Source organism: Tenrec ecaudatus, chromosome 14 (assembly GCF_050624435.1).
Source record: "Tenrec ecaudatus isolate mTenEca1 chromosome 14, mTenEca1.hap1, whole genome shotgun sequence".
In the NCBI taxonomy this organism is placed as follows: Eukaryota; Metazoa; Chordata; class Mammalia; order Afrosoricida; family Tenrecidae; genus Tenrec; species Tenrec ecaudatus.
The window spans coordinates 97,204,455-97,217,627 of record NC_134543.1 but is presented as its reverse complement, the minus strand read 5'-3'; the positions used below and the strand labels follow the sequence as shown (position 1 = coordinate 97,217,627).

General features: G+C 47.2%; 1 protein-coding gene and 1 non-coding gene across 2 annotated transcripts in view; both read right to left on the bottom strand.

Annotated features, from left to right (window-relative positions):
- EIF2AK4 (eukaryotic translation initiation factor 2 alpha kinase 4) overlaps positions 1-13,173 on the bottom strand; it is a 104,438-nt gene that overhangs the window by 31,812 nt on the left and 59,453 nt on the right. The window contains exons 16-21 of the mRNA XM_075531914.1: positions 12,414-12,518; positions 9,923-9,980; positions 9,326-9,405; positions 6,458-6,559; positions 4,421-4,474; positions 1,849-2,085 (exon numbers count right to left, since the gene is read on the bottom strand). Coding sequence (XP_075388029.1) covers positions 1,849-2,085; positions 4,421-4,474; positions 6,458-6,559; positions 9,326-9,405; positions 9,923-9,980; positions 12,414-12,518 — 636 coding nt within the window. The remainder of the gene's footprint in view (positions 1-1,848; positions 2,086-4,420; positions 4,475-6,457; positions 6,560-9,325; positions 9,406-9,922; positions 9,981-12,413; positions 12,519-13,173) is intronic.
- On the bottom strand, positions 7,629-7,689 carry LOC142427051 (U7 small nuclear RNA). Its single transcript, XR_012779886.1, has one exon. It is a non-coding gene; the product is annotated as a U7 small nuclear RNA (small nuclear RNA).

Here is a 13,173-nt window from a genome sequence, read left to right as displayed (position 1 = left end):
CTTGCTCCCCCACCCCCCACCCCTTGTCAAAGAACACAATTACACATTTACAAACAACAGAGAAGTAAAATGGTAGAAAAAAAAATTTTTTTAAGTAGCCTGTAATTTTCCTATATTCAGACAGTTGTTTGGCCTCTAAAATCTAAACTGATACTCTCATTTTTTCACAAATGTTACCACCACTCTCTCGTACTCTTCTAATACTGGCACCCTAGTTAAGCACACAGAAACACGGCAAAGAGAGCATCTGCAGTGCTTCAATAGAACACGCAATTATGCTTCATCAGAAGTTCACATTTCGTTATATTGCTACCGGCCTTTCATGGTTTGTTTTGCTCTCAAGGAAAATAACATGCTGCCTGCCTGGGCTTTCAAGCACCGGACACTTGTCAAGAGCCCCTCCTGCAGGTTCAGGTACTCCCACTGCTGGGTGGGCCAGCCTCTGCGTGGCCAGGTGCGTGCATGTGCAGCCGGCACCGAAAGCTCCTGCAGACCTGACTGCAATCGGAATGGCTGCAGGTGATGGGCTCGGGGGGCTAAAAGTGTCGCTCTTCGACACAAATTAAGAAGCGGACGCCTAGCTTCTGCCTATCCTTGTCATGGCTTCATGGACTTTCTGTTACGGATTTAGGTCGAATTTGATGTGACCCTCTTTCGCACACATCTCAAAGTACCGGCAATTTAAAAACAAAACAAAACAAATGTGGATGAAGCTTCTGGCGAGATCCCGATCCTACAGCAGGGACATGAACAGCGTTGCTGTCTACAGGACGCATTGGCAGGCGGACTCTGATAGAGGCAACTCAGTTAAAATCCAATACTTTCTCACATGACACCTCCCCTTGGATACACTTTAGAGTTTTCCCCAGTTTAACATTTGTTCTGTCTTCTTTCTAACTGGGGGTTGGCCCTGTTGTAGTTTGTTATTGCTGGGAGCCCTCTTGACTCGCGGTTATGTATTTTTCTACATCTTCCGGTACATGAAACCCAGGATGGGTGAATCTATAGAGACAATAACTGGATGAAGGGTTTGGGGCAGGGAGTCGGGGTGGGAGGGATAGCAGGGAGGTTGGGGTCAAATGGGGAGCTAAGAACAACAGAAACCGTGGGGGGAAGGGAGACAGGTCGGTGGGTGATATGAAAACAATAACCCGCAGTCTATCAAGGGGTCACGAGGGTGGGCAGAAGGTTGGGAGGGAAAACAGAGGAGCTGATAACAAGGGCTCAATAGAAAATAGATGTCTAGAAAATAATGATGGCAACCAAAGAATAAATATGTTTGGTACAATGATGTATGGATTATTATTAAGAGCTGTAAGAGCCCCTAATAAAATGATCTTTGAATTAAAAAACATACAATCAAGGAGTACAAGAAGGAAGAAAATGGCCACCAACAAAATGACTTAAATAAAAAGAAGAAGAAGAAAGAAAGGCAAAGCCCAGTGAGCAGATCTAGGGGCAAGGCTAAAAATAAATGAACCAAAGATTGTCTTTTGGAAAAACAAAAAACCGAAAGAGGGAAGAAAACGTTCTCAACATGCCTGTGGTCGCGATTATCCAACGCGTGTTGACCTGCCTGAACTACGGAGGGGATGCTTGCTGTCAGTCAGAATCAAAACTACATGTGAATGGAAGATACGCCATGTGAGAACAAGCCATTTCTTAACGATACGTTCAACTTGCTTGCTGCCTGAACTAGGGAGCTGTGTGCTGTCTGGGTGGTGCCCTATATGTACGGAGAGATCGTAGGTTGAAGGCCCGAAGAAAAGGCCCATCAGGAAGAGGGCCTGGCCTGGTCCTCTGGTGGGCCAGGTGAGGCTTGCTTGGTGCAGCCTGGCTTCGGCGCACCTTGAGGATGTCGCTGTCGTAGGTGAAGTCGGCAGCAGGCGAGATGTGCTGGGAGAAGATGTGGCCCATCATGGTGCGGTAGGCCTTCCCGTCCACGTTGGCCAGGGTGTGGTGCAGGACCTCGTGCAGCTCGGACTCCTCCATCTGGGGCGGGGGCAGCAGCTCGCTCTTCAGCAGCTCCGTGGCTGTGGGCCGCTTGGCTGGGTCATGGTTCAGCAGCCAGGAGATGACGGATTTCTGGAGGGAAAGGCAGGCACAGCGTTGATGGGGGCAGTGGTTGGTCCGGGCCAAGCAAAAGATACCCTGTGTATTAGCGGCCCCGGGGGCATTTTAACTGGTACTTCAGAGGCCTCTAGACTTCCTTATGGCCAGAGTCACATGACAAGGCTGTATAGTGTCACGTAAAAGGTGAGGCTTGTGTTTACATCTTATTGCCACAACCCAGACAAGTTCAACTCAACCACTCTGTCGAACCAGAACACACACAGCATCGGGCAAAAAACGAACATAAAACAAGTAGTTTTAGATGTTTCCTTTTGGTAGAAATGACGATGCGACGATGCATATAGCTGGAAATCCTTCCAATGACATAAACCACTTTGCTTTTGCGTTTTCATCATCATTCTCTTGACTTGCTACTCATTTGTTTTACGTGTACCAACACCGGAGTAAGCGGGGAGCCATTGGAAGACCATCTAAACCCCTGAAAGCTTGCCAATTCTCTTGTTTATAACAAGGCGTTATAAGGAGTTAGGGGACCATTTAAGAGATCAGAAAACTTTGGTTTCTAGAGGCTTATTCAGTTTCTAATGATCTCTTTAAAGATTATTCCCCCTGCCCCCATCCCCTGGCCTGGTCTCAGCTGAAATAAAAACACAAATGCTCTCATGTTAGCAGTTTGCAGTTTTTAAAAGTTCCCGAGCCACAGTGGCTTTCAAAAACCCACTGTGGTCAACTCCACTGGGCCTCCGAGGGCAGAGCAGCGCTGCCCCGTCTTTCTGAGAGCGACAGCTTTCCTTCTCCGCTCACAGCCCGCTGGCATCCGGATTGGGACCGCCTGTGGGCAGCAGTCCAACATTTACCCAAACGCACTGCCTGTGCAAAGCCAGCACCGAGGGAAATAGAGCTGGGACTTACGCCCTGACTGGTACGGAGGGACTCTGGAAGACCAGTGTTCCACGGCAGGAAGACCACCACTGGTAGTTGGAGATCAGTCCAGGTACATGTTCCTGCGGTTGTCTATCGCTTCCAGTTTCTCCCTTAAAGCTGTGCTGCCTTAAAGCAAGCCCGTGGTTGGTTCTATCTCCCCATAGAAGCAGACATTCCTATTGGCTCTATTTCTTCCCGCCGCGGCACCCAACTCCTCTCAAATCTTCCCCAGAGAGTAGATGGGCACGGGAAGACTTTATCCCCCATTGTCTGCATTCAAATATGTGCCATAAACCTGAGTGTTGGGCTGAGTTATATTAATTTGGTCATTAAATGTGCCTTGACAGCTTTTAAAGTATAGAACAGAGCCACGTCGCCCCACAGCTGCCCACTGCCATGGAGGAGACTCTGATCGGAGCTGTTTAGAGCTGGAAATTAATGAGGAAGACGACTCTTGTTAGAGATGGAAGCCATGAAATGAACAATTAACTTATGACATCTAGAAACCCAGAAAGGACTCTCTTTATTTTAAGGATTCTGTATAAGTGATCATTGTGAACAGAAGCTGTAGAAACATGATTCATTATGCTTTCTGGGGTTTAGATAACGAGGGAAAAATGGTGCAGAGTGCCATGAACGCAGTGCAGAGTTGGTGCTGCGACCAAGGAAGAAACCCCGGGCTCCCTGCCACGGAGTCCACCTGGCTCCCAGCGACCCTACAGGGCAGGGTACACCTGTTAGTGTGGGCCCTTGACACTGTAACCACTGACGGGAGTAGAAAGCCTCATCTTTCCCCCAACGAGTGGCTGGTGGTTTTGAACTGCATAACTCCTGGCTGTTGCTTGGTGTCACAGTGGTTACGAGTTGGGCTGTTAATCTCAAAGTCAATCACCCCTGAGATGGGACACCAGCCACACAATGCACATTCACTTTATCCTTAGTGAGAGGGCAGTGTCAGCAGCAGGATTCACACACACACACGTTTGTGGTGTGGAGGAGGACTTTCATGCCACAAGCATGGCGATACCAGACTGTGCAGACATTGCGGCCTCCCCTTTGACAGACTGAGCCACTGCAGCGGAGTGCACACAGTTTCCTTCTCCAAGTCCCACGCTGTTTCTTTTCCTTTCTTTTTCACACAGTGAACTGCATTCTCTTTTTCACAACGGAGAAGCCACAGGCCAAATAGTTCTTCAAGAGCACCACCATAAGCCACACACAGGAACCCTGAAGTTTGCTGTCATTTTCTACATTAGCCCTTGACGTTTTTTATGGTCTATTGCGACTCTAATACCCCTTAGGAGATTCATCTTTTCATATTTCCCCCCACCTTGCTCCCAGGACACAAGAGGAAGCGAGGCGAAGGGCAGTCATTGAAAGAGAAGCGGGGTGAAGGGACGGCAGGTAAAGCACCGGCAGCTACCTGTTTCGAGTGCTCTCCATCATTGAAGTCTTCTGGAAACCTGGGCGAAGTGGCCTACAAGGACATGACATTCAGGTTAGCAAACGCTGGCCAGCTGGCCACAATGCAAGCACTGACCAACCAGCAGCCAGAAAAGCCAATACAGAAGCGAAGTCCCGCGGACCCAGACAGGGCGGACCCCGATGTCCATTCTTCCAAAATACGGAGAGTAAGTCAAAAAGTATTGCTACGGGGGGGGGGGGGTTCAGTTCCCACACGCCTGGGCTTTATTCATTTTAAAATTGGGATTTAATACATATATCATACATTCCAAGCAGAGTGTGCAATTGCTATCACCGTTTCCAGACACTGCTTCTACATGGGGAGCATTCTAAAGCAGACGTGTTTGAACACAGCTCTGTGATCAGCAGTCACACCTTTGTCTCAGGGTCACGAGGACGCCTTTGGAAGAGGCACTGTCAGAACGGTGCCTTCCCCGGGCATCTAGTGGGCTAGTTAGTCAAGGAAGAGTCAGCTCCGAAGGTTACAGTGTCTGTTTCTCAGGAGGATTTCTCAGAGGACACAGGTCAGTCATGGGCCTTGCTGTGAAGACGTCTTAAGGGAATTGAAACTGCGTGGGGAGACGATGACTAGGGAAGTTGTAAGGAGGCATTTTCCCATCACGACAAAGCACCTTCTCGCTCGCTGAGAGCAGAGCTGGCGCCGTCTTGTTTGGAAACCGCCCCCCCTCCCCCCGACCTACAGCCTGGTCTTCACATCTTTTCTGCTCCCCAGACGCAAAGAATATTCTAGAGGGACAGGACTTGAGTCCTTCGAGGATGTCAGCACTGCCACTGTATAAATCAAAGGGCACAGAATTCTTCAGGGAAGGCTACCAGGGAGGGACACACTGTCTTCACAAGTATGTAGATGTAGAGGGCATGCCAAGAAATAACAGCGTCCCATTTGGATATTTCTGCTTCGTCAAGGCTTCTATGATTTTTGCAGCAATGCCTTTTGACTTGCCTCTGAATGTGAATGCAGCTGCTCACATTGCTTGGGCACTAAAATAAGTGCTTATTAAAATATCTAGAGGCACGCACGGTTTAACCTAACGGGTCCTCCTGCTTGGGTCTGCTCAGCAAGGAAGAGATGTGCTCTGCAGTCTTCTCGCTGCTCACGGACTTCTGAATCTTAGCCATCCTCACCCAAACCTTCCTCTCCTCTTAAACCCCGATGTCATGCTCCAATGCCCACTCTTAACGCATAGACTGCCATCTTACTTTGTTCCTGCTGGTTCAGGCAATGACAGGCAAGATTAATCCCAAGGACACAAATGAAAATTGCACTTGGTGAACAAACAAACAAGCCAAAGCCCAGTTCAAGGGACTGACATTCTCCCAGGGCCCCGTTTACTTCCGCTCAAGGTCTACTTTAGGTGCTACTACCTCAAGTCTGGCCAGCTGTAGCGTTTCATTTCTAGAAAGAAGTGTTCATTGTCTTTATGGCCCACCCTCCCTGCTGTAAGTGTATCGACACAGTAGTTTTTGGTTTGCTAGTTTGGATTCCTTCTCAGTTTAGAAATCAAGAGTAACTCTGACAGATCGCCAGGCCTTTCCTCTGTTGCACCACGAGGGGATATTCAAATGCCAACCTTTAGGCTAGCAGACAACTGCAAACCACTTTCACCACCCAGGGACCCCTTCTGCAAGTAAGATTTCCAGAAACAGACAAAACCAGGGGCTGTTTCTAATCATTGGCGGCAAGTAGCAGTGGGAGATTTCCACTGACAGGCACACAGAGAGCCCAGATGAGCCCTTCTAAGTAGGGACAGTCTTTGGCCAACAAAACCGCTGCTGCTCAGACGTGAAGACAGATGACTTCCCCTGCTTAGACAATGTTTTACGGCAAAAGGGCGACCTGGTTAGCCTGGCGAGTAAGTCACTGAAACTAGAGTGGAGCGGCCTCTTCTCTAGAAGACACCCTGCCTTCAGTTCTGACTTCCCTGGTGAGATCCACATCAGTGGAAATGCAGACGGTCACACACCTGATACCTACATCTCTGAGCTGGTTGAGAACCAAGATCCTCTCCGAGGCTGTGACCATGGGGTGATAGGACATCTCAAAGAAGATGATACCCAGGCTGAAGAGGTCCACTTTCTGAGGGGGAAAAAAAAAATCGTATCTAATGAGCCTTGATACGGAATCACAACTTACCACAGACGGGGGGATGCTTGCTGTTAGTTGGAATGAAAACTACACGTAAATGGAAGATACGCCATGTGAGAAAAAGCCATTTCTTAATGATACATTTAACGTCTAGTGAGACATCTTACATTTAAATGGTGATAAAATATGTGGCCTCAATTGTCGCAACATTTTCCTTGAAAATGAATTGCAAGTGCTTTAGCTGAATACAGACTTGGTTGAACACTGGTGTCACTGAAAATCATGGCTACGGAGAGAGGACAACTACGATTTGCCATTAGATTTTGCTTTGTTTGGCATCTTAAATGCAAAACACAAAGTTGCAGCTCAGAGCAAAGGTCAGCTGCTGACAGCAGTCACCCCAGGGAGGGCAGAAAGAGGACACACTGGATAATTTCCCAGGAAAACTCTTGACATGAATTTGGACTCAAGGTCTAGCGGGAGAGCCCCTGGAATGATCACCACCGAGTGACCACTGAAGTCTTAGAAGCAAACCCGCACCCAGCATTTTCTGTGCATGCTGGCTATAGAAAGTCAGAACAAGAATCGAGTCACCAGAACCCCACGACTCAGGGATCCTTCTAATGGTGCTTACTGCCTACCCACTCTGGTTTCCATCCGTTTACACACGCACGTGCGTCTATCACAAGATAGAACTGCACTGCTATTTATAACTCTCAGTCACTTAATAGGCTATTGTTCAATATTATTAATTCCATCGTTTTCCCAAAATAACATCTTAATTATATATGGCACTCAGTTATAAGAGTGTTCCTTAACTTATTTAACCATTTTCTGTTTTTAAACAAGCAAGCGATTTCTCACTATTAGAATGTTGAGATACTGCTCTTTTTGTTGTTGTTGCTGCTGTGATTGTAAAAATACAGGTACAACGAAGGCCCCAGGGAATAGAAATATAGACTTTGGGGCCAGGGCTTGTGCCCCATCAGACTGGGCTGGAAAACACTCCTAAAGGCCAAAAACCAGTCCTTGAACTAACTACAAGCTTTTCTCTTTTTTTAGGGGTTTCCCGGGAAAACCAGAAAACCTGCTGGACAAATTCTAAAAGAGCTGTAACACTCTACAAGCTTTTCTTTTGGTTGTTGCTGTGTTGTGCGCTTTGTCATTAGTTTTGTTTTCTTTTGTTGCTTGATTTTGCTCTGCCTTGTTTTTGTAAATGTTATTATCTCCGCAGGTCTGTCTAAATAAAATAGGCTGGATGAACAATCTGGAGGACAAAAAAATGGGACCGGCAGTCCCGGGGGGATATGGGAGAGGGGGAGGTTGGGGGAAAGGAAGTGGTGTTAACAAACTCAGGGTCAAGGGAACAACAAGTGACCCAAATCAGTGGTGAGGAGGGTGTGGGAGGCCTGGCTTGATCAAGGGTAATGTAACCAAGAGGAATAGCTGAAACCAGGTGGGGACTGAGCATGATAGTGGGACAGGAAGAAAGCCAAAGGAAATAGAGGAAAGATCTAGGAGGCAAAGGGTATTTATAGACGTCTAAATAAAGGCATGTAAATATGTAAATATATTTATATATAAAGATGTGGAAATAGATCTATGTGCATATATGTATAGGTTTCATATTAAAGGAACAGATGGACATTGGGCCTTCACTCAAGTACTCTCTCAATTCAAGAATACTTTGTTCTATTAAACTGGCACTCCATGATGCTCACCTTCCAGACACAGTTGCTGAAGATAAAGCGGGTGCATAAGCAAATGTGGCAAAGAAAGCTGATGGTGCCCGGATATCAAAAGATATAGCATCTGGGGTCTCAAAGGCTTGAAGGTAAACAAGCGGCCATCTAGCTCAGAAGCTACAAAGCCCACATGGAAGAAGCACATCAGCCTGTGTGATCACGAGGTGTCGAAGGCATGAGATATCAGGCACCGAAGAACAAAAAAATCATATCACTGTGAATGAGTGGGAGTGCGGAGTGGAGACCCAAAGCCCATCTGTAGGCAACTGAACATCCCCTTATAAAAGGGTCGTAGGGAGGAGATGAGCCAGTCAGGGTACAGTGTAGCAATGATGGAACATACAATTTTCCTCTAGTTCCTAAATGCTTCCTCCCCACCCACTATTATGATCCTAATTCTACTTTACAAATCTGGCCAGACCAGAGAATGTACACTGGTACAGATAGAAACTGGAAACACAGGGAATCTAGGACGGATGATCCCTTCAGGATCAGTGGTGAGAGTAGTGATATTGGGAGGATGGTGGGAGAGTGGGGTGGAAAGGGGGAACTGATTACAGGAATCTACATGTGACCTCCTTCCTGGGGGACAGACAACAGAAAAGTGGGTGAAGGGAGACTTTGGATAGGGCAAGATATGACAAAATAATAATTTATAAATTATCACGGGTTGATGAGGGAGGAGGGAGCAGGGAGGGGGAAAATATGAGGAGCTGATGCCAGAGGCTTATGTGGAGAGCAAATGTTTTGAAAATGAGGGTAATGAATGTATAAATATGCTTTATACAATTGATGTATGTATGGATTGTGATAAGAGTTGTATGAGTCCCCAATAAAATGATTAAAAAAATACAGGTAACATTTTCCAATTGAACATTTTCTGTTTATATTGCTTGGTGACATCAATTATGGAGTGAGTGAGTGACAAACCCCTAAGGCCTTGATTGTGTGACGTCCTTCCTACTAAGCTCCCCTTGAGACCTCCACAGCCCCCTACAGGCTTCTCCTTTACCTGGTTGTACGCAGACCTGGTGCTTCCTTGGACCTCGGGGCTCACGTACAAAGCGGTGCCAACCATTCCAGTCAAATGACCTACATGGAGGAATGAAAAAGGACAGTTTCCCGGGAATATGCTCTGTGGATGAGACGGCTTTTTATTTTATTTTTTAAAGAACCCCAGGAGTGGAGCAGGTCACAAAACATGATGTGCCATTTGTAACAGGATTAGCTGTAAACCACATGTGACCACACACTCTGTTCCACCCAAAGAATCTTCCCTGGTGCAGAAGAGGGCAGTGCCTGATGAAGATGATTCTGGCCTGGCCCGGCCACAGGGCGGGCTACATTAGCCCTGCGGTGAGACAAAGTATGACTGCCTACCTACGGGAGACAGTGACCTTCCACCTTCAGCTCCCAGTTCCTGAGGGCGCCGAAGGACAATTAACAGAGTGTGGGGAGAGTGAGGCCATTTTAATAATGCTGCAAATTTAATACATAACTACAATTTGCTTTGATGAGAATCTTTACAAATGCAAAGCAGAGCTCTGGTTGAGAAGTTCGTGGCCTGGCTTTTAATGTGTGAGTCAAGTAGCCAGCGTTCTGGACTTACCGGAAGGGTCTGAGTTAATCAAGCGCTCTCCGGCTGGATCGTCTGGCTTACCCTCAGCCTACAAATAAACCAAATGCCACATAAACATGCTGTGCTATTTCTTAGGAACGGCGTATTCATTTCTAAATGAAGGCTCAGTAAAAACATGACCCCGAAATAAAGGAATGACAAACAGTGCTATTGTATGAGTTTGAAAATTTTGCTTGTTTTGTTAACTCACTTATCTAAGGCTCACAGCAAATGCAACGGAATCGAGAGAGGCTCATTCCCCATCTAACTGTTTTCAGTGGAGGAACACTTGAAAGTTTACAGACAAATTTATTTTCAAATACCAAAGTAAAATCTATGTGCTAAGGAGATTATTTCTATGAAACAACTACAACAACAAGCAAACAAAATATCAACAGAGTCCTTTCTATTTTCCCCATTGTTGTCACTTTCTTTGGAACAATTTTTCTTTTTCTTTCCTAGAGGCTGGTCCCTAATTCTGTAGGGAGCCTTCTCTCTTCCTCCACTGTGGTTGTACTCTAACCCACTATTTCATGACGTCATCACACAGTTCCCTTTAGCAAAGGCAGCTTCCCCATCGCTTCAGGCGTTTACCTGTATGTGGGCGATCGAAAGAGGTAGAAACTAGCAGGTAATTAAAATTGCCCAAGGGCACACCGGAGATAAGTGGTAGGGCTGGGATTCTAGTGGTTTTTGAGTCAACCTATGATGAGAATTTGCATGTCCACTCCAGATGTATGGAATCAGAACTACAGAGGTGGCGATATTGTTAAAATGGTGCTTTTTATTCCATCTCTCTGGGATGGAGAGGGTGGCGGTGTGGTAAGCGTTGGGCTGCAGACTGTGCGGTCTTTGTTCAAACTCACCAGCTGCTTAGAGAGAAAGGTGAGGCTGTTTTCCACCACCCATCACCCCCCAAAGATTGACACAGCCTCAGAAACCCTATGCAGGGTGGCTATGAATCAGGTGGGCTTACTGGCAATGTGCTTGTGTTTGGTTTAGGGGTGGAAATGCAAATTCTCAGCCCGAGGCTCCACAGGAATAGACGGTTAGAAGCTCTGCTTACTAAAGCCTCCTGGAGCTAGCCAACTTCATTACTCTGGGGACTAAGAACACGCCATTAGCTTTCTCTGGTCCTAGGGCTGCTTCAACACCAGCTGCACTTCTGGTCAGAGACACATCCTTACTGTACCCCCTCCCTTCTACCGCCTCCCTTCCCACCTTCTAATTTCGCCTCTATGGTGGTTCTCAAAATGAATCCAAAACCTGTTTCCCTTCTTTGCTCTTAACTGTACTTACTACTGCCTTTTGTTGTCAAGTGATGCTAAGCAAAGTTCATCCTCTGGTGCCTAAGGCCCGCCACCTCCATGAACGCCCCTTCCACCTTCCTCCCTGCCTGCTACCCTACACACTCTCGCTCCACCAACCAGCCGGATACTGTCCTCTCTGGGTGTCTGTCCTGCAGCATGCTGAGCTTCAACAGCCCGGATACTGTCCTCTCTGGGTGTCTGTCCTGCAGCATGCTGGGCTTCAACAGCCCGGATACTGTCCTCTCTGGGTGTCTGTCCTGCAGCATGCTGGGCTTCAACACCCCGGATACTGTCCTCTCTGGAGTGTCTGTCCTGCAGCACGCTGGACTTCAACAGCCCGGATACTGTCCTCTCTGGTGTCTGTCCTGCAGCATGCTGGGCTTCAACAGCCCGGATACTGTCCTCTCTGGGTGTCTGTCCTGCAGCATGCTGGGCTTCAACACCCCGGATACTGTCCTCTCTGGAGTGTCTGTCCTGCAGCACGCTGGACTTCAACAGCCCGGATACTGTCCTCTCTGGTGTCTGTCCTGCAGCATGCTGGGCTTCAACACCCCGGATACTGTCCTCTCTGGGTGTCTGTCCTGAATCTCCGCCCTGAGCTCCCCACCCCCCTCTTTTTCAAGGCCCATCTGAAATGCAGTTTTCTTTGTATAATCATTCTTGGTTCCTCCAGCCACATCAAATGTTCTCTCATCTTCCAATTCTTCTATCGCTAATGAGCTCACCTCACTCTATGTAGCCGTGCATGGTAAGCATTATACAAGGTTGTGAAGGACAGCTACTTCCCAAACCAGGTCCTCTAGAATGGATTCTGGTATTTCGTTTTTCCCTAAACCAACTGAAACCCCTTCAAGTGTAGAGCTTCTAAATCTTAGTGCCTGCCATGGTAGACCAAAAGGTCACATCAGATATAGCGTGTCTCTGACCCAAAGATCAACCAAAATTCAATCATTTTATTACACACACACACACACACACACACACACACACACACACACACTCCCAATCTAAAGCCTAAAAGATCATTTGCAGCTTGTTCCTTCCAACTTGCTAAGTCATGGAGAATGACACAGCGGTGCAATGAGTGCATAAACACCCTGTCCTTGCACACGTTCATGATGTTCAAGGTGTGAGCCCTCTTTCGACTGCAGTCTAATTTAAAAAACACTCACGGCAAAGGCTAGATGATCGGTCGCCAAGCCAAAATCACCTATTTTCACATGGTCATCAGAATCCAAAAAAATGTTGACGGGCTTCAAATCCCGGTGAATCATTCCCTGTTGGGAGACAGCAAGGAAACCAGTGATTATTTCCCAAGCAAAATTTGTACTTACACAGCGGAGGCCTTTCCCCACAGACCTCCAGGGTGCAGGCAATCTGACATCTGCAATGTCTCACTGTCAGCTGTGATAGTTGGATTTGTGTCAACGTGGCTGGGCCGGGATTCTCAGTGGCTTGGAAGTTAAGGCCTAGCAATCCCGTGACATGATCGAACACAAAGATTAGGGTAGGGCACAATACCCTAACTCAGATCACAGCTCTGATGCAATCAACTGACAGGTAATTTCCTGGGTGGGGGTGGTACGTATGTGCTTCTTGTTTCCAATATAAGTGGGCCCTGTGGGAAAGCGTGTTTGATATTTTGTTGTTGCTGAGTCTGGATGCTGCATCTGGATCATCAATGTCTGGTTATTTGGATTTGGGTCCATAGCCTGCCATATTGCCTGCGGTTCTGGGAATCATCAGCAGCTTACAATCTGACCTTGGATTCTTTGTCTCTGCCTGGCAATCCTCTCATCAGCTCTAGCTGCTACTTGAGTCAGGAGAAGCCTCCAACCTAATATCTGACCCACGGACTTAGAACCTGCCCAGACTAGGACTTGCCTGCTTCTACAACTGTGAGCCATTTTCTTGATATACATTTCTCTATAT